At 37.7% G+C, this 20,460-nt stretch overlaps 4 protein-coding genes across 5 annotated transcripts in view; 2 read left to right on the top strand and 2 right to left on the bottom strand.

The window, feature by feature from the left end:
• Window positions 1-585: 585 nt before the first annotated feature.
• On the bottom strand, window positions 586-6,274 carry LOC110066882 (uncharacterized). The gene is made up of 5 exons (XM_020774138.2): window positions 6,143-6,274; window positions 6,036-6,075; window positions 5,859-5,910; window positions 3,132-3,196; window positions 586-1,916 (listed from the first exon to the last, which is right to left on the bottom strand). Exons 1-5 carry the CDS (start codon window positions 6,257-6,259, stop codon window positions 1,774-1,776), a joined length of 417 nt encoding a protein of 138 aa, XP_020629797.1. The 5' UTR covers window positions 6,260-6,274; the 3' UTR covers window positions 586-1,773.
• Window positions 6,219-9,735, top strand: LOC110066881 (small ribosomal subunit protein uS3). Its single transcript, XM_020774137.2, has 6 exons — window positions 6,219-6,318; window positions 6,823-7,047; window positions 7,482-7,576; window positions 7,723-7,910; window positions 8,663-8,856; window positions 9,645-9,735. The coding sequence occupies exons 1-5, from the start codon at window positions 6,289-6,291 to the stop codon at window positions 8,845-8,847; spliced, it is 723 nt and encodes a 240-aa protein (XP_020629796.1). The 5' UTR covers window positions 6,219-6,288; the 3' UTR covers window positions 8,848-8,856; window positions 9,645-9,735.
• On the bottom strand, window positions 9,728-15,565 carry LOC110066879 (UBX domain-containing protein 6-like). 2 transcript variants are annotated; one of them, XM_020774135.2, is made up of 9 exons: window positions 15,483-15,565; window positions 15,231-15,355; window positions 14,319-14,445; window positions 13,312-13,385; window positions 12,958-13,003; window positions 12,554-12,649; window positions 12,380-12,427; window positions 12,199-12,270; window positions 9,728-11,854 (listed from the first exon to the last, which is right to left on the bottom strand). In XM_020774135.2, exons 1-9 carry the CDS (start codon window positions 15,495-15,497, stop codon window positions 11,843-11,845), a joined length of 615 nt encoding a protein of 204 aa, XP_020629794.2. In that variant the 5' UTR covers window positions 15,498-15,565; the 3' UTR covers window positions 9,728-11,842. The 2 variants fall into 2 exon arrangements, with proteins under 2 accessions (XP_020629794.2, XP_089129164.1); XM_089273038.1 differs by lacking the exons at window positions 9,728-11,854; window positions 12,199-12,270 and having other exon boundaries at window positions 12,547-12,649.
• Window positions 15,566-15,610: 45 nt separating this feature from the next.
• LOC110066932 (NF-X1-type zinc finger protein NFXL1-like) overlaps window positions 15,611-20,460 on the top strand; it is a 22,029-nt gene continuing 17,179 nt past the window's right edge. The window contains exons 1-4 of the mRNA XM_089273029.1: window positions 15,611-16,090; window positions 16,612-16,718; window positions 17,993-18,120; window positions 20,160-20,229. Coding sequence (XP_089129155.1) covers window positions 15,751-16,090; window positions 16,612-16,718; window positions 17,993-18,120; window positions 20,160-20,229 — 645 coding nt within the window. The 5' untranslated portion in view covers window positions 15,611-15,750. The remainder of the gene's footprint in view (window positions 16,091-16,611; window positions 16,719-17,992; window positions 18,121-20,159; window positions 20,230-20,460) is intronic.

The following is a 20,460-nucleotide window of genomic DNA, read 5'->3' as shown; positions in this document are numbered from 1 at the left end:
TTCAGAAGAATCCAAAACAGACGTTTTCAAATTCGGCCTCGCGTGAGCCAAAAAATGCAACACAAATTTTCCAATGTGATTTTATATCAGAAGTTAAAATTCTTCCATAAAAGCGCAAATGTATATTTTTTCCAAGCGAAACTAGCAAAGTGATACAAGAAATCAACATCGTTGTACCTATGCACACTTGGCTCAAAGAACTATCCATTGATAACTTTGATCGAAGCTTCGAACGGATCAAGCACTTCTCAGTAGAATTCTTCGAATTTTTTCCTGACCAAATATTTTACTTTCCTTTTTCCCAATGGGGCACTCCAAAGTTTAAATTAAGTAATGGACATACATTTCTAATGGCATGCTTTCCCCCTGACGATTTTCCTCCCGACTTTTGAGTCGTGCAATGTTAGACGTCTCTCCAATTAGGCATCCGTAAAGAAGAGACAATTATTGTTCTGCGAATAAATAAAGACAATACACTATTGAAACAGGAAACAAAGCGCATTCTAGAATTCTTTGTTTACTAATCAAGGTGATCAGGAAGTCAGTGTGGTATGTTTCAGACAAATGAAAAAAATAAATAAACAATTGAGAATAAAAAGTTACAATGTTTTATTAATCAGTTACACAAAATCATAAGAACTACGAAGTTAGAAGTCATACAATTTTCTTAAAGACACTGCCAGTCATTACAGTAAAACAAGATAAAGTGAAAATACATTGATCAATAAAAAAAAGCTTTCATTGAAACAAGCCCATATAAGCTAAATGCTGGCACTTAACAGCATCCTTCATTTTAACTAAAAAGTTTCAACATGACATCCTAGAGCCTGCCTACTTTATTTTGCACTAAACGAACCTGTGAAGACGCATGCATCAGAGCCAAATTAAAACAATGCCTTATCTTCACTCTTTTCCCCACTTGATAGCCTATAATTTTGGAGGTTAAAAATAAATAGTTCTTTTCCGGTGCCTGAGGGTCCTAGCAGGGGCTCCTTTCCTGAACAGCAGCCGGTAATCAAGCCTAACATTTGTCAAGATTGTATTTTCCATGTTGCTGTATCAACATTATAAAATCAATTCTGAGATGTTGCCCACAGTTTCACCATCAAAATTTAAATAACAGATTGAAATTCTAAGTATAATAAAATCTTAGGGATGGTACATGTAATTTCTTTTATCAATACAGCAAATGTCTCTTTTAAACATTTTACTAATCCTCACTAGTTTTCATCGAATCTTATTAGTTATATTAAACAAATCCATCAGTAAGTTTCAAAATAATTTCACACTTGCAGCAGATAAGACAACTTTCCTTTTGAAACAGAAGGCAACTTGTTGCAACTAAAGAGAAAAACAGTCTGACTGGCACAATGTTTAATCTCTACATTGCTGCCATGTAGAGAGAGATAAAAAAGTTGCAGCAATGCATAATCAATGTAATAGTGGCAGCCTCAGTTCCTACTGGTACACCGTTAGCCTCCTACGCAGACATCCTTAGGGCTTGTTGTAAAGAGGAAAGATTGCATGAGGAGCTGTAAGAACATCTGCATAGGATACTAGTACACTTTGACTTCAACAACTGATTCAAAAAGAGATAGAGAGAGAAATAAAAAAAAAAAAATAAAAGCCATCCACTATTCCATCCAGCTGTGGTTTGTCTAACCCAAGGGCATTTAATTTTCAGGATGAGAGATTAAGTCCAAAGCAAGGATTGCAGAATTGTGAAGGACCTTCCACTTTAAATCACAGTCAGTACTGGCAGTGTGTTTAATGTTAATATCCAGGATTGATTCGCCGATGTTTCCCCTTTTTTACAGTGCTTGACATTTCCTCGTCTTCATCAGCTACATCAGAGTCGACTCCAGCGCCTTCAGTCATAACATTAGCTAGCATCTCAGGTATTCTGGCAATATCACCTAGTCAAAAAGACAATGTAAAAAAAACAAAATTAGCCATTTATGCTTTTGGTAAGTGTAATTGCAGGTTCTAATGTAAGACTACTTATTTCAGTCCCTTGTAAGGGACTCAGTGGTCATGAGCATCCAACTGGTATTTTAGGAAGTCCTGTGTTCAGATCCAATCAGTGACTGATAGTCTTTCCGACTGTCTGATAAGTATGGCAAGCTTACCAACATCTCTTCATCATTTCACCAAACGTACCATCATTTCGCTTCTATTCATGAAGTTTAGTCCTGACATGTCTTGATAATTTATTGTATCGTACTTTCATGTCTGGCTTTGGCACAGGTCAGAGAGGACAGAAGAAGAGGGTGACAGGGGGGGTGGGGACCAGGAGTAAAGAGGGGAAGAGCTCTACAGAAAGCAGGAAATAGATCGCGTCTCATTGAACAATATTATGCAATATCAAAAGTACACTGTTCCACGAAGAGGTGGAAACCATTAATGAAAGGGCAGCCACCAGATAGGTGCCAGAAGTATAAGGTCCAAAAAGTAGGAAGTACGCTCCTTTCCCCACCACCCCCTTCCCACACAAGAAGAAAAAACTCAAGAAAAAGTTCCCTGAACAAATAAAGAACTTATTACAATCGAACCTGTATTAAGTGGTCACCCTCGGGAAATGGCTAAGTGACCGCTTAATACAGGCTGACCGCTTAATACAGGTTGTACAAAATACAGGTCAGAACACAGTGAAAATGCCATTTTATATCACAGTTAATGACGGAAGGGAAGCACCTAAACAGAGGAGGTTGCTATGGTCTAGAAGTGCTATGTGAATATCATTTTCAAGGGGATGAGTTTGTTGTGTAACTGGCTTAAACAGAAATTAATGAAAGATGAATTCGATCCACAATGCTGACAAGACTTTTGACCTCAAGGCAGGAACATTAATATCCGGCGATATAAACAAGGAAATCAACTACCTGGTGTGCTATTTGTAACTGTATGCACTAGTATTTGAGTGGCTTCCTTTTACAAAGTGACCGTTTAATACAGGTCAAGACAATAGAAACAGCTCGTAAGGACTTAGTAAAGAGTGACCGCGACCACTTAATAGAGGTCAAAATTACAGTAATTAAGGGAAGTAATTTTCGGGACTTTGACAACTGACCGCTTAATAGAGGGTGACCGCTTAATACAGGGCTGCTTAACACAGGTTCGACTGTACTTACATGCTACTGTTGTCACACAGAGGCTCCTGGTGAAGCGCCTGCCAAATTTGCTTTGTGTTGCAAGCCTGTCAGAAAACAAGACAGTCATATAATTTGAATAATATTACATACATGCATGCAGAATACAGATATCTCAGTGGACCTTTTCACTGATGCAATTCTCTTTTCAGATTTTTTCATTCAAACAAAACAAAAAGCCTCCCCACTTGATTTACCATACCAAATTTAGCAAATAAGTGAAGTTTAAAAAGAACCCAAACTTGGAACCCCAAACTTGCCAATTTCTATAAGGAAATGTATGCCAGAATGCAAAGAAGGGAATATTAAACCAAAAAGCCTTCTGTGGGAGGGCACATGAACATTTTCTGGAAAAAAAAAAGCACAATAAGAGGTAGCTCTGAAAGTTGACCAATGTTATCCAGTCCCTGAATGGTTAAAGAGTGGATGATGTCACTGGCAATGGTGTTACATTGTGTGGCATTGAAACTTGATCTTCCAGGAAATCTGAAGATTGAACATTGTACCTTTTCAGTGTCATGCAAGTGAGACACACATTCAGAAGTGAGCACTGTAGTGGGATTGTAATCGTGAGGATGCAAAATAATTGTTTAAAGTTTTCCAGTTTAGTGATTAATTTGTTGCAAGACCCATTCATGACAAATGATACTTTGCTTTCCACTAGATAGTGATTTATTTGGTCTTGGTCACTCCAGAACAAGGATAACATCAATTTTACTCATAAAATCACCAGTGGATGGCTTGGTTGGTTTTAGTGAAATTCACCTTTAAGATGGTAATTTATCCAGTAGATAAATGAATGCTATTCACTTTTTGAACAAATGGATCCTAGTGCATTACATTATATTTGTCCAAGAAACAACCAGGACCAGTGCTTCTGTCTGGCTTGTTTGTTCTCCCAAAAATCTTAATGTAACATATTTGGTGTGATTAATTTGTTTCACTATGGCCTAGGTAGACAGATGCCCGTCTCACCCCCACATGGATGGTATTAATTTTGAAAATCAACAATTACAATGCTCTACAGAGAGCTCTGTATTTAAGTCTCTGATTGGTTGATAGTAGTGCTTAAAACATCAGAACAGACTAATTACAACCAATCTCTGAAGAGCAAACAGAAAGGCTTGTCACTCATTCGGTAGCCTGCGTAGCAAGCGTTTCCGTGGGGTTTGGAAGCAAAGAAAGACCGAGGAACGGGATTTTCGGTGTTTTGTCTGCACGGAAAATGGGGCGAGAACCCAAAAAAAGAAAGAGGGGGATGGCAGAGGGGAAGGAAGGAAACGCTTGCAGACAAACCCCTGGATTTTGAAAATCTCCGTTCGCCAGTGAACAGAGCTCGTGATTGGCTGGGCTGGTCCACTATTATTGACATGTGTCAATCAAAGGTAGTTTAATACCTTTTAGTGCCAGACAAAAGAGGAAGACGCGTTCAAAGCTTGGCTCCAAAACACTTTAACTTCTCTCGCTGAACGAGGATTTAGTCGTCAGCTTTGACAGTACGGTAGAAATCCTGTAGTGCAATGCTTTGGTTTTTCGAAGCCTGCACATTATTGCAGAAGCAAGCACGACACAATTTGCAGCTGTTCCTTTAATTTTAACATCACTTTCTTGAATGCCACATGCGCCAAGGACAAGATAATAAACCACGGGACAGAAAATTCGCACTACTGCGTGGGAAAACCTAGTGATTTTGTCTGGCTTGTTACATGGCAACATGTTGTCGTAGGTGCTCTGACATTTTATTAGAAGCATTTTTGTTAACAGCATTTAGAACCTCTGGGTATGATGAATGTTTTGTTATAGTGTTAGCTGCAGCACGCCAGTTTTTGTCATATATTTGCCTTACCAAAAATTTAGTCGTCTTGTTGTGGGGAATTCTTACGACGACATTTTATAAACAACTTTGACTTGGAGGCCGCCTAGGGGAAGATTATCTTTATTCAGATACTGGTCAAGATTATCGTTATTTCCCCTCTCAGATGTTTGAAGCCTCTCCTGCCCAAATTCCAAAGTTTACCGAGAAGACTTTCCGTCATTTGTTTTTGCTGCAGGCGATAACACTTGAACCAATTTGCAGATCTGGCGTTTCCAGCAAATGCTTCTTTGCTGGAATTGCCTTTGTGGGAGTTGACTTGCTAATTTTACTTTGTATCGATTCCTGGATGAATGAATACAGTGATCCAAGATTTCGAATCATGCGAGCACAAGGATCACTAATGCGACTGGAATACTTCTCACATTTTAACTTTCTGGCAGATTTGTGCTAAAACTTCACCCTTACAGTCCTTTCTTTTAGACGGACTGAGTAGAAATATAGCTTGATTATAAATTACCAAATTTAATTCATCGAGATTTCTCCAATCCCACCATGCGCTCGTTGTTTCAGACATATTTTGACAAGCAAAGTTCATTTTGGTTCAAAGTTCACTTCCGCTACGGAAGGCCGAAGATTTTATTGGTTAATTTATGACAGCCGATGACAGCACGAAATCTCAGTGTGCGCAGGCATGAAAGGCCAAGTGGGCGGTTTTTAAAATCCAGGGGTTTGTCTGCAAGCGTTTCCTTCCTTCCTTTCCCTCCCCCTCCCCCCTCTTTTACTCGCTCCATTTTTCGCGTTGTAATTCTTTGCTCCCGAACCCCACAGAAACGCTTGCTACGCAGGCTACTCATTCGGCTAGTTCCAGTCCTTTCTTTCTTGCTATCACTTACAATTGACTACTCGTCGGTGACCTTCCTAACAGTCCACTCTGGAGAATCAGCCCTGTGAATGTTAATAAATACAGATCAGCGGCTATTTTACAGATCTGACTAAGAATACAAATATTACACCGAGAGCACGTGCGTTGCATTGTAAACTTCATAGATCAAGTTTATGTAACGTCTTACCTTCCTTGCAGCTTCCTTGCTGCAGCCTCGAAGCATGACGCTGCAAGTAGAAAGATCCTGTTCAGCAGAGTGCAAATTTTAACTTTTTAATGGAAATTATCACCTACCACCAAGCGTGCAGAAGAAGAAAGCTTCGAAATCGAACGAAAACACCGACTCGTCAACATGGTGGAATAATCTTTACTGCGCCTGCGTTCACGGTGATGAAGCGCGCAAATAGCCATGGGATTGTCCTCTTTTAGTGGCAGTCATCATGGCGGCTCAAATCAGCAAGAAAAAGAAGGTTGGAAAATTGGCGAAATCTCTCTTATGAAGTGACTATCTCGGATATTTACTACGCTGTAGTGAAAAGAAATTATTTGGGACTCTAGTCGGGGTATTATTAGGAAGTGATGTTCAAATTACGGTGAAGATTCAAGCGGATTTTGTTGTAGTCGAAGCATCCGTAATTTGTGGTGCCTGTGTATTATGGCGTCTAGATATCAGAAATCAAACCCTATAGGACTGATCCTAGCTTATTTCTGCCCAAGTAAATAAAAATATTGCTGTAGCAGTTTGATATAATTCAAATCTCGTGAATCTACTGGTTTCTTGTTTAAGATAATTCAGTTTTGGAAAATGAATAATAACCTTACATGTAAGCTTACATCGATAAGGACCACAAACATAGCTAGAGCATACCTTCCTGGCATTTTCTCTCTTCATTTTCCTTTAAAGTCCCTTGCAGAAGAGCTAGTAGAGTGTTCCATTTTTCTTAGACATTTTTCTGAATACTTTTTCCATACAGTTTGTTGCTGATGGCGTATTCAAAGCCGAACTGAACGAGTTTTTGACTCGTGAATTAGCGGAAGATGGTTACAGTGGTGTTGAGGTTCGAGTTACTCCCATCCGAACTGAGATCATTATCCTGGCCACCAGGACACAGAATGTTCTGGGAGAGAAGGGAAGGCGCATTCGTGAACTAACATCTGTTGTACAGAAGAGGTTTGGCTTCCCTGAGGGAACTGTTGAGGTAAATACTCAAGATCTTTAGAGTATGTTGTAAAAATTTTAGGTTACATATTATAAGTGGAACAAAGTGTTCGGTGAGAGGGTGAGGAGAGGGCATTGGACTATAAATCATCATTTGTCCAGGCTGTGTGCACCTTGTTTCAGTGCTGTTCAGGGTAGTTGTGTTGTGTTATTGTCACTTTTGTTCTCTCCATTCAAGAGTATAAATGGCAATGGATATAAATGGCAACAGTAAACTGTACGACAATTAGTCAAAAAGCTGGCTCCACCAATCCATAACATTGGAACAGACTTAACCTTTCCTAACAGACAGCTTTTAATGATAAAACAAAAAGAGAGTTGGAGAAAGTTGTCTCCCTGCTTCTTTGCTGGTACTACTTGGTACAGATACATTGTCAGCAAAATTTCTAATCATTAGTTCTGCTTTTCTATTAGTTGTATGCTGAAAAAGTGGCAACAAGAGGTCTGTGCGCTATTGCCCAGTGTGAATCTCTTAGGTACAAGCTGATTGGTGGACTTGCAGTACGTAGGTAAGACATCACAAAACTCTTTTTTAAGTGAAAACTTTTGTAGTAATTGTTAGACGATGTAAGTTTCAGTGGTGCAAGCCTTTCATCAAATATTATGTAGGATCTTATTTCTCTTCAAGTAAAAGTTTCTTGTGATTGCTTGACAGGGCTTGTTATGGTGTACTTCGATTCATCATGGAGAGTGGTGCCAAGGGTTGTGAAGTTGTTGTATCTGGAAAGCTACGTGGTCAGCGTGCCAAGTCCATGAAGTTTGTCGACGGTCTGATGATCCACAGTGGAGAACCAACCAATCATTATGTGGATACTGCCATCAGACATGTCTACCTCAGGCAGGGTATGTTCACATTAGACGTTATATACATGTACTTAAGATGGTATCAAACTATCTGTCCATTTATTTTCCTTGAATATCTGATGATCTTAAAATTAGCATGCTATGGGCAAGTACAGGTTCTTTGCATAAGCCAGTAGCCTTGGCAAAATTGTTATTTAATTTGCTCCACAGTTACCTACAGTGTAGTATTAATGCAGGCCAGGTTTTTGAGCATGTTGGCTAAAAAGTTAAACAAGACTTCAATCGATAAATAAGTTTTATCAATTAATAGGGCATTTTCACTCGTGTGGCCAGAAGTCATGTAAATTTATTGAGGAGAAAGTGTTTACAAGGACAGTTCAAATCCCACAGTATTTGTTTGGGATGCCCACGTGGCTGTCTTGACATCATGTGAAAGCATTCCATAGTTTTGCCACTGTAATTGGCTAAGCTGTAGCAGCTCCCCTGGCCATTTTGTTTTGTTTTGCTGTCTGTTTTTTTTTTTTTTTTTTTTTTTTTTTTTGCTTCCTCTTCTTTTTCTTTTTCTTTATATGTAATAGAAGGCCGAAGCATACTAAATTTAAATTTAAATTTAAATTTAGGTATGTTAGAGGTTTTAATTGGCTGATTATAAAAACCCTGATAAAGACTTCAAAGTTGACAGAAAAATCTTGTTAGTGGCTCAACAAAGATGCTTATTGATCTGGGTTTTGCAAGAATTGCGCAAGACTCGTATTACAATTATTTTCAATGAAAGACTTTGATATCATCAGGTGTGCTTGGAATCAAGGTAAAGATCATGCTTCCATGGGACCCCACTGGTAAGACTGGGCCTAAGAAGCCTCTTCCAGATCATGTCAGCATTGTGGAGCCAAAAGAGGAAGTGGTACCAGCCACCCCCATGTCTGAACACAAGGGAGGAAAGCCTGAACAGCCTGCAGTACCTGTTAATATGTAGAGTTACCAGGTATGTTTCATCTGCTATAACTAAGTTATATCTTTTAAATTGGAACCTTAATTTTATCAGTGGAGCCCTGCCTTTCGGCCATCTCGTTAATAAGGCCATCTCATTATTGCAGCCTCTTAATTCTGGCCTGAACAAAAGCTCAGTCAGTCATTTTCTTATTTCAGAACCCTTTTAATACAGCCACCTGTTAATATGGGCGATTTTTGTGGCCTGTCAGTGACCAGGTTAACAGGGTTCCACTGTATTTGATAATATTTTTACTGAATTGCAACAATGAAAAAACAACAATGAAAAGCATGTAGGGCTTGAAAAAACTTGAATTCCGACTTGCCCTTGGAAAAGTAGCTCTCAAATTTTGCTTGCCCTGGGCAAGTCTTAGTTTGATATTTTAATGCTTTAGTTGGCACATGACTTGCCTGATCCCTCGCCCATCGGGTAAGTGAGAATGAAAAGTTACTTGCCCAGAAGGAAAATCTACTTGTCAGGGACTATGGCAGGTTACTTTTCTCAAGCCCTGAACATGATGCAGGCTCCTATAAACGACATTCTCTGAAACTTGTTCCACTGGCCAGCCTGAATTATAAGCCATCCCTTTTTGTCCAAGAGACCTCAGAAATTAGTGTCGCTGGTTGTTGCCCAGTTTCACACAGGTAACAATCTACGTGAGACACTGTTGCAAGACAACTGTTTCTTCAAGCTACATGTATCATTGCATTCACAACTGTAAGAAGTTAAAAATATGTTTAGGCCATGGACATGGAAACTAATAGTTATTTTTTGTTTTTCAGGTTTGAATGATTCATTCAGCTGTTTTCCATCTTGCTGTGTAAAAAGATAATTCTAAGAATAGAAAATAAACAACTCTCAAACATACTGAAACCTGTCTTGTTTATTATTCTTGTTAACAATACACAACCCTTGTAAAAAGACTGGAATATCATTGTTAGAAGTGTAAAATGATTTGTTCTCCTTGAGAAATGACTTCCATTAGAATGTCTTTAAACCCTTGCAAATGAAAATCATTTGGAAACAAGTATAATGAAACTATAATAAATTATACACTTAATCACTTAATTACAGTTAGTTTTGTTTTCCTGAGAATCTTGCCATTTCCAGGGTTAATTCAGGGGAAAACAAAACTGTTTCAAAATCAACCAGTAATTACTGGTAAGTGTTTTGTAATATAGCTGGAACTTAGTGTAAAGCAATAAGGTAAGACAAATTACTCCCAAGCCAAACATAGTGGGGGAGTGGGCAGATTCACACACATCCATGTGACCATGAATCAACCAATCAGGGCAGATTCACACATCCATGTGACCATAAATCAACCAATCAGAGCACATGCTGGATTGAACTTAACTCCAGCTATATGGCAATGGCCAATTGCCTCTCTGAGACACGCCTGCAGGGAATCATGGTAGTTGCATTCATCAAAACACTTGTCCAGTCCAACACGATGTATATAACTACCACGATTCCTGCAGGAATGTCTCAAAGATGGAATTGGCCATTTTTGTTAAATCGACCAGCACCCAAAGAAGTCTTAAAGTATATGAAAAAGTCCACACACATTAAAATGTTTTTTTTTTTTTTTTGTTATTTTTTTCTGTCCTTCACCTTTTTCCCCCAACGAGTTTGCCCTGAATATCTAAGAATATCCTTGTGTCTCGGCTAGAAGTCCTCTGAAATTATTAACCGCACGGCCATGGGCCGAGTGCGGTTCATGGTTTACCCGTGGTTTTTGTATTATTATTATTATTATTATTATTATTATTATTATTATTATTATTATTATTATTATTTTAGTTTTGTTGGTGACCAGACCCAAACTTCCACTCGGCCAACCTTTGAATGACACAACCTGGGATGTTTACTCGCCAAAAGCTGTTGAAACATTAATACAAGGACAATGTTCTGGATATTGTTTTCTTTACTTTGGGTAAAATATATTTTCTTTTGGTTTCATCAAAGCGTTGGATTCGAAGGGAAATAATAAATACGCTAAAAAAAAGGTATTACATCAGCCATGGAATGCGCTGATGTTGCAGCTTTCACTTTCGCTACCTGATGAATAAGACCGTGTTTACTTTGCTTACTAGTGTTTACTAGTTTATTTTGGCAGAAGCGACGGTCATCAATTTACTTGCAATTTTGTGAGTATTTCTTGTGGTTTTAGGCAAATGAAGTAAATTCTTTGACTGTTTCATCGCAGCGAGTTCGGTGATCAGAAGGAAAATCAAATATTTGCAAGCCAAGCAAAGAACATGTCAGAACATGCAAGGATTACGTCATTGGTAGGGAAATAACCACCGTACTAAAGGTAGCCGTGGATAATGGAAGTCTTGAATTATGTGACTTGTGTGACTACTTTGCTAGCCCTTTACTCATGGAAAACACCAATTAAATTTAATCATGACTTAAGAACGAAAGGTATTGTTAATAGTGCTATTATTATCATGCTTTGGAATGTGCACTGCGTTGCAACTGTAGCGGTAAGCAAACATTTTAAAAGCACGGTTATAAGATCTAACAGATCTTCTTGTTTTATTTAAGTTTCTCAAACTCATGAATTTATCAAGTTAAAACAAAGAAAGTCACAACTGTGAAGGAGGTTTGGACACCCCGGTCTTAATTAGCATTGATTTTGACCATTTTACTTCTCCATTTACTCAGTAGTTTATGTTTCAATTGAAAAGATATATCAAACACTCGAAACAGTGTTTCATCGGCTATCCAAACACGTCAAATTTCATCAACACTCTGCTGCACGCATGTTTTCAACTCTCTTCTCAGTGTTTGGATATCCCAATGAAACACTGTCTCTTGTTTGATACATTACTTATTAAGTTATACAATGAGGATTTCCACCCCTCATCAAACATCTCTGAGGCTTGTATAAGCTTTTCCAGAAATGTCGTCATCTTGTGTGGCTAATGTCTTTCATTTGATTGCATCATTGGTTTGACCCAATAGAAAACTATCCTCATCCACCTCCCTGAAACAACAAAAAGAACTCTTAAGAAACTAAGTAAACAAACAGGAAGAAAAACAAATTAATCCCATAAAAATATCTTAATTTTTTCTGAAATAATTGTCAACATAGCCTTGGCCAGGGAACTTAAATTAATTTGTAACAAAAACTGTATATTTTGACTTATGCAAATCTTGTTGTACACAGATTTCATCGTTCAGAAGTACCTAATTATAAAATGATTTTGTTTCTTATTTTATTCTGTTACATATCTTTTACTCTCAAATTCAACTTTCACAGCCAGTGCACAAGTACCCTTTGGATACCTATTTTTGAGATTGAGACAAACTTTAATATTTTGTACATACCTTGTTCAGGTCAACACCAATGTCTTCAAATTTTGTCATCTTTCCACCAAACTTGCCAAGTTTTTTTGCTTTCTGAAATGTGGAGTCATTATAGTTCAGGAATTATAATTTTGCATATTATTACGAAATTCAGGTGCAATTTGTGTCAAATATTTTTCTTAATAATTACAACTCAACTTACAGATTCTCTGATCTCTCTATCTTTCAAATTCTTTCTGTCAGCTTCAATCTGTGCAAAGGATATAACAGAAATAAGTATCAGTCAACCAATGTTCTGTCAAGTTCACTTGTTCGTTTAACTCCCTTGCCAGTCAAAGGCAAAAAGTGTACAACACATAGAAGACATACATTGTACCTGTGCCTTGATTCTTGCTTTCTCCTGATCTTCCAACTTTTTCCTCTCTAAGAGTTTCCTTCTTTCTTCTTGTAATTGTTTTTCTTTCTCTGTGAGCTGGAATGATGCATGCACATGAACATTTTAATAGTTACTTTGAAATGAAATAATCATCATGGGAGTCGTGAAATGATTAAAATATTTGGCCATTAGAATAGCTGAGACATTGGGTCCCAAAGTCAGTTATGGATGGATGTAATAATATTGATATGTACAAATTGATTGCAAAATTGATAGGTTTGTAGAGGTCTTATGCATTACATGGTGTGAAAAAGACCAATAGTGCTAGTGGCAAGATAAACCAATTAAAGGTACCTGGGAGAATTTTGAATTTGATCTTGCCACTTGAAGGACAAACAACTTACAGGCTCAGATTTAGAGGCTGCTCCACTTGATCTTGAAGGAATAGCACTGTAAAAATTAAACAATTAAAAATATGAAACCCTCTGGTAAACATTTTCATGGTAAGAGTTACAGTTTATTATTAGCACTTATGAAGTGACATTTTTCATTTCATCTAATAAGAGAAAGCTTCCAAACTGCTTCTGTCAGAAATGCTTCACTGGCCATAATTTTTTAGATCATAAAGAGACTGGGCAATCATTGACATAACTCAATCATTGCACAGGTCTGTCTGCATGGCTTTCAAGAGGAACTTGGAAGAGACTTAAATTAATTTTTAATTAGCATTCTATGACTATTGATTTAAGTCTGCTCACTTAAATTTCTTTAATAATATTTGTTTGACCAGCTGGATATCCTCGTCTGATGGAAGAACAACACATTCCTCAACCTGTAGACAAAGAAAGACATATTTTTTACATTCTGAAAACAATTGGGAATTCTAAAACAATTTGTAGTGTATGTACTTACTTTTAACAGCTTTAAACCTTTTCTGAACTTGAAATTATAATTTTTGACACAAGCAACTACTAACATTATTTTCAAACAAGAATTCACCAATAACTTCATACATTTTGTTTAACACTTTAACAGTTTCCTGTGAAAAAAGAAGCTGAATTTCTAAGATGAATGAATGTGTAATATCTCACAAGGGGAAAAGTAAGTCATGAATTATTGAACAAGCATGAGGTCAAGTTATTTTTGGGTCTGTGCTTCTGTACCAAGATGCTGTTGAGGTCTACATTGAAACCAAAAACGTTTGAAGCCAAAGTCTAACCAGATTGACTAACCCATATATCTTGCCTTGCCTACATATTAGTACAGAAGGTAACTCTGAACCTGATTCCTGATTCCTGATTCTAGCAGCTTGGGTCACCTGTGATTAATTGAAGGGGTGCCTGGAAAAAAGCCCTAAGTGACTTCTGATAAATTGCGAGATTCTCCTTCCAGATTGCCTTTATTCTCTTATGAGACACAAGGAGAGTTTGGCATTTCACAATATTGATGATGATGATGCTGATGCTGCGGCGGCAGCAGTGGCAGCAGTGACTGCAGCTGCTGCTGCTGATGATGATACTGCTGATGCTGATGCCCATGATGATGATGATGATGATGATGATAATAGATATTTAAATAGCGCTTATTGAGATCTGCTCTAAGTGTAGAGTAACAAAAGTAAGAGCTAAAAAGAAAGTTCTTAGTGATAACAATGCAGAGAACAATGATAAAAAATTAAATAAATAGAATAAAATTTCATCAACAGTCACTTAAGTCCTTATTCCCTACACCCCTTCAATTATAAAATTCACTGTCTGCAGCACACCTCAATCCATCCCCAGTGATGAAGAAACTGCTGGGCCTCCGGTAAGCACCAAACTTTGGATGAAAAAGATTTGTTTTGTGTCTTGACCCTGCGGTACTTTTCATCAATGGGCGACTTTATGATGTTGCTAGGTAAGAGAATAAAATACAGGGAGTAAAGTAAAATGAGATCAGTGGGACTTGAAAATATATTAAGAGAATTTATAACTCTTTTGAGGGAAGATGGGGAGAAAATAAACATAAGAAAAACAGGAAAGATGGGAAGAGAAGGGAAGTTGTTGTTGTTGTTGTTGTTTTTATCTTCAGAAGGTCTCAGTTTAACATTTTTAGTTAGTAAACCTTCCAAAGAGATTCAGTGGTGTACAGAATTTTTGAAAACCATGACATTTGCTTGCCGTTGGCAGGGCACAGTAAACTGTTGTCTATTAGGCAGCGATTTAATCTGGTGCCAAACGGTGGATAAACTAACCATTGGATAAATTGGATAAATTGAACAAATTGGATGGAGTAGTGTGTGCACTTTTCTAGTGGATTAGTGTTGTCTATCCATTGAGCAACCTGATAATTATCATCTGCGGGCTTCACACACAGTGAACAAAGTGAATGAGATGAAATCATTCCCAAACTGAGGAAGCACTGCAATTCACCAAGAATATTTTGATTTACAGGTCTATGGTTCATTGATTCATCAAACTCGAATCTTTCCTTAAAATATCACCTTCTACCATCTGTCCCGCCCCCACCACAACCCCTTTGCGGAACGAGCAAGACTCCATGTAAAACAAGCAAGCCCTATTGTTTATAACAGAAGTACAGAACTACAAGAAAAACTAAGACAAACTTTAAAAACCATACGTAAATGTCCATCATATAGACACCCTCCCTAACTTAATAAGCACTAAAATTATTTTACTTTGCAAGTGTCAATAGCGTTTCGATTGCCTGTCTTGCTGTTTCACGATCGTGTTCCTTACAAAGAGAGTGCAGGGATGAAATCAACGCATGTTCCCTCTCTCCTTCACCCAGCTTGCTACCACCCTGTATAACGCAAGGTTTAAAACGAAAATAAATACACGGCTCTCTTTAAAAATAAAAACATCACATTCCCTTACTACATAATATACACGGCTACGACAAAGAAATGGAAAACGAAACATTTCCTCACAGAGCTTGTGGCCATGTTTATCTGTGAATCAGCGCATTATACGTAGTCTTACACCAAGTACTTACCGTATTCTTCTCCTGTGGTAGAGTTTTACACGACGTAGAAATTTGCGATAGCTGTAGTCCGCTGCTTTTGAGAAGGCTCGCGTCAGACTTTCAACAGAAAAAAGAGTACTATCCTCGTGTGCAATATTTATTTGTCGTTATTTTTCGCTTTGATTCCTTGACATGCAAAAATGTTGCGTTAAACACTTATATTAGAAACAAAAATGGACAAAAGACCGTTATTTCTTGGAAAAGGTCGAGGTAGAGGCCGCGGAAATGAAGAAAAAGGTACCAATCCGGCGGCAGGGCAATCTGGTGGCCGCGGACATTTGTTACCCGCGAAATGGGGAAATTCCAGAAAAGCTGAAAATGGCGGTACAAATTCACCCAAGGTGCCTGAAGCTTCCAAGGAGAGGCAGGAAAAGGCAAATAAAATAAAGGAGTCTGCGAAGAGATACTTGGAAAGAGTGGACGACGAATTTGAAGACTCCTCAGAGGACGAAGAAATTAATGACAGTGAAATATTGAACAACACGTTGAAGAACTACAGAAATACCTCACAAGGTATTATTAATTAATTTTGAAAGATGAGTGGTTTACAAGATCAAATAAGTACACGTTTAGTCGAGAAAACACTACTGGAGTTAACTAGTAATTTGTTGCCCCGTCCCCTCCCCTCAGCTTCACCTAGCTGATACCATTTTGCAGTCGAACCTCTCCACAATGGTCTCCCTGGGGACAGAGGAAAGTGGCCGTTGTAGAGAGGTTACCCGCTTTTGGGGGGTACAACATTCTTATATTTTTCAAAACATGCTTATTGTACCAATATCAATAAATATGCATGATCAAAATAATATATCAAGAACAGAGAAACTAAAAAGGAACAGAGACAAACGACACACAGTACAGATCATGTCGAGAGATTTTTTTTGGCAGTTGGAATGTATGTATGTACAGTCTTGCTGGGACACAAAAAATGGCTGTTATAGAGAGGCGGCCGTTAGTGGCTTCGACTGTACTTATACCGCAATTGACCAGCACTTAACTTCTCTTTACTTATCAGGACATTGCTATCTTGTTTGCAGACAGTGAAGAAGGCCTAAACAAAACTGCTCAGTATTTAATAGACTCCTGCAAACCTGGATCTAGTGTGTGTTTAATATGCATTGCTTCTATCAAGCACGTTGATGCAGTAAGTACATGTATGTCGTGTCAAAGACCTCCAGTCCTCTTGAATTTCAGGGAGTCTTCTTGATGACGGCCAATTTTCGTGGTCTCCTGGAATAACTGTCAAATCTCCTGATTTCTCTTGTATAAAAATGTGTTTCACTGCTTATTTTTGGTGTAATTTTAGACTATTCAAACTCAGAATCGAAGGACAAAAAATGCAAACAGAAAACCTAACTGAAGAGTTACAAAACTGAAATCAAAATTCACACTAATCCTGGGTTAGCTTAACCAGGCTTTGAACAACCCAGCCGTGTCAAGATAATAAAAAAATTGTGTTGTGGCTGATTTTGGGTAAATTTCAAGAGGAATTTGAGATGTTTTTGAAGTACTTCCCAAAACAGTGTAACTTCATGACTGAACCAAGTCCAACTTCAATATTATTGTTAATCAATTCAACTTAATTGAACTTGATTGAACTCCAGATCAGGATCATGGTGTAAGAAACAAACCAGTGAATACTTGTCCAGTGTGGATTCCTTCAGACCCTCCGAAAGGAATACACCCTAAGTTAACAGCATTCCCTGAGAGATTGATTGTGTTTGTTTGCCAAAGTCATTTAAAACAAGTCTTGCCAAAAGAACACACCCTATGCTAACTATAAAGCTTTATTATAAAATGGCTAGCATAGTGAGTGGGCAAGATGAACCAAATCCTGTGCTGTGATTGGCTACTTGAGCGGGCAAGATGGTGCTATCTTGCTTACCTGGGACCACCCGCTGTGTTCTGCAAGAAAAAATTTTGCCAAAAGCCTGTGTCCCATAAGAAATTAGTGTTCTTTGTCCACATAATAAATCCTTTTTTTTACCAAGCTTGTATGGTTAAGATGGCTGGATATTGGCCTCATTCTTTTTCACAAGTTTGTAGACCTTCACTCCATCTCGGTCCATAAGCATGCAAAAAGGACTTGGCCAATATCCAGTCATCTTGACCTCACACTTGGTCAATAACCCATATTATATATTGAGCTACTGGTTCATCCAACACTTGGATAATATCAATTTATCCACCTTTTGAACAACATGATTGGGAAGAACTGACAACTAACACAGCCAATTAACCGCCAACAAAACAACTTGCTTGAAAATTTCTCTCAAATTAGTTATAAACAAAATGAATGTGTTTTCAGAGTTTTCAATATATATTACTTAGTAGTGAGTCAATTGGCTTATTGTTGTTGATTTTCCCTAGACATTCATTATGTGTCAGGATATGAATTTTGGAATTTTCTCATTTCAGGTATGGAATTGTAGCCAATGTTTCTCAACTCTTCACCTTCAATGTATTCAGAAATGGGCCAGGGATGGTGCTGCATATAACCTCCTGTCCTCTGATAACATATCTCAAGCTGATCTTCCATGGTACTGGTATGTATGACATCTTTCTTGACCTACAGTATATTAGAATAATTCATTAATAATAATTATTGTAGATAGCAGCTACAGTCGAACCTCCCATAAGCGACCACCCAAATCCTCTGTAGGAAAAAAGATGACGACTGGTACATTTACCAATAGTTCTTAGCGCACGAAAACCTTAACAATGTTCATAAAAATGCACAGAAATGTTATACAATCTTCAAACCTAGGCTGCTTAATGTCCTTCGTACAGGGACGTATATCGTAAAAATTTGGTTTTGTTTGTGCCTTTTAGGCTGTGTTAGGTTCGTAAGACCTTGTGGTAAAATGTACATCTGCCATCTTTTTTCCTACGGTGGATTGTCAAGCCTAGGTGGTCGCTTACAGGAGGTGGTCGCTTATGAGAGCTTAGACCATATTGGGTCAAAATTTTGCCTCATTAGCATATGGTAACTGCAGAGACTTACCCATGTTTTAAATGTGTTAGTCATGTAAAAAGTCCATTTCGAGAAAATCTGGTATGTATGACATCTTTCTTGACCTACAGTATATTAGAATAATTCATTAATAATAATTATTGTAGATAGCAACTACAGTCGAACCTCCCATAAGTGACCACCCAAATCCTCTGTAGGAAAAAAGATGACGACTGGTACATTTACCAATAGTTCTTAGCGCACGAAAACCTTAACAATGTTCATAAAAATGCACAGAAATGTTATACAATCTTCAGACCTAGGCTGCTTAATGTCCTTCGTACAGGGACGTATATCGTAAAAATTTGGTTTTGTTTGTGCCTTTTAGGCTGTGTTAGGTTCGTAAGACCTTGTGGTAAAATGTACATCTGCCATCTTTTTTCCTACGGTGGATTGTCAAGCCTAGGTGGTCGCTTACAGGAGGTGGTCGCTTATGAGAGCTTAGACCATATTGGGTCAAAATTTTGCCTCATTAGCATATGGTAACTGCAGAGACTTACCCATGTTTTAAATGTGTTAGTCATGTAAAAAGTCCATTTCGAGAAAATCTGGTGCTTTCCATTGAAAATATTTGTCTCTTTTTACTACCCGGGAATGCGATAATGCTACAACACCTTATTAAATCCAATTTACGTTCTATTATCTGTCAAGTGGTCACTTACGGGAGATTAAAAACAAAAAATAATTTCAAACTTTTAGCTCTAAAAGTGGTCATAGTTGCTTACAAGAGGTTCAAAATATTAATAGTGATTTGACTTGAGAACTTTTGGTATTTTGGAAAACTGGTCGCTGAGGAGAGGTGGCGGCTTACAAGAGGGGGTCGCAACCGGAGGTTCGACTTTAGGTTTGTTTTCATTAGTGCAGTCAAACCTCCCCACAACGGTCACTTTGGGGACAGGGGAAAGTGGCTGCTGTACACGTAGAGAGGTGGCCATTATGGGGAGGGTAGGGGTGTGATATGTCGCCTTTTCTTTCAGGGGTACAACATTTTTTGTTAAAAAAAGTGCTTAATTTAGGATATATAAATTAAAGTGTATCAAAACAATAGAAATTAAACAGAAACAGAGACCATCTGATTGACATGCAGAATGAATCAAGTTTGGTGACCTCTGTGATTTTTTCTTTTGGGAAGGTCGGTTATAACACAGGCTATCACTTGTTCTGCAATTATAATATTATTGCATGCAAAAATCTTATTTTATTATTTTGAACATAATTTGAAAGTATGATAATGATGTAAAGGTTGCATGATATTATTGCGAAGCCATCATGAAATTCTGGCGGCCTGCTTTTGTTGTGCAGCCACCTTTTTAGAACCTTTCTGACAGTTCACCCCAAAACAAGAAACAACAACTAAATGGTACTGAGTTTAAAGACAGCCACAAAGTTTTGGTACACTGGAACCCAAGAAAACTTTTTAATTTTAAAATTCACTAAAATTAACACATTTTGCCTTCATGTTACAAGGAATCCATTGTATCATATTTACTGTCCATGCTTATGATATTTTTTGATATTATTTTTTGCTGTGATTCATTCTATTTGTATTATTTTGTGATTCTTCCAATTTAGCCCCAAGTGTAGGTTTGAATTCAAACAGTCAGACTGCCCTACAAGATATTATTGCTTTTGTGAAAAGCAGGTATGAAGAACAAAACATTTGTTACAAACAATTTCTTGACATTTTTAATTATCGTCTTTCTATCCCTGTGAAGCAACAGTAGCTAAATAATTTAGTTGCCAAGTTTGATCTTCTTCAAATGCTGTTAGAGTACACTGTAGCTATTTTTGACTAGCTAAAAGGGCTAGTAGAAATACAAAATCTAGCAGCCAAATCTGACTAATAAAAAAGTGACTGGCTGATTACAATTAG

Source organism: Orbicella faveolata, unplaced genomic scaffold (assembly GCF_042242905.1).
Source record: "Orbicella faveolata isolate gen_17 unplaced genomic scaffold, um_ofav_v1 contig_35, whole genome shotgun sequence".
Classification (NCBI taxonomy): domain Eukaryota; kingdom Metazoa; phylum Cnidaria; class Anthozoa; order Scleractinia; family Merulinidae; genus Orbicella; species Orbicella faveolata.
Note: the sequence above shows the minus strand (reverse complement) of the source record. Positions and strands in the feature narration are given on the sequence as shown.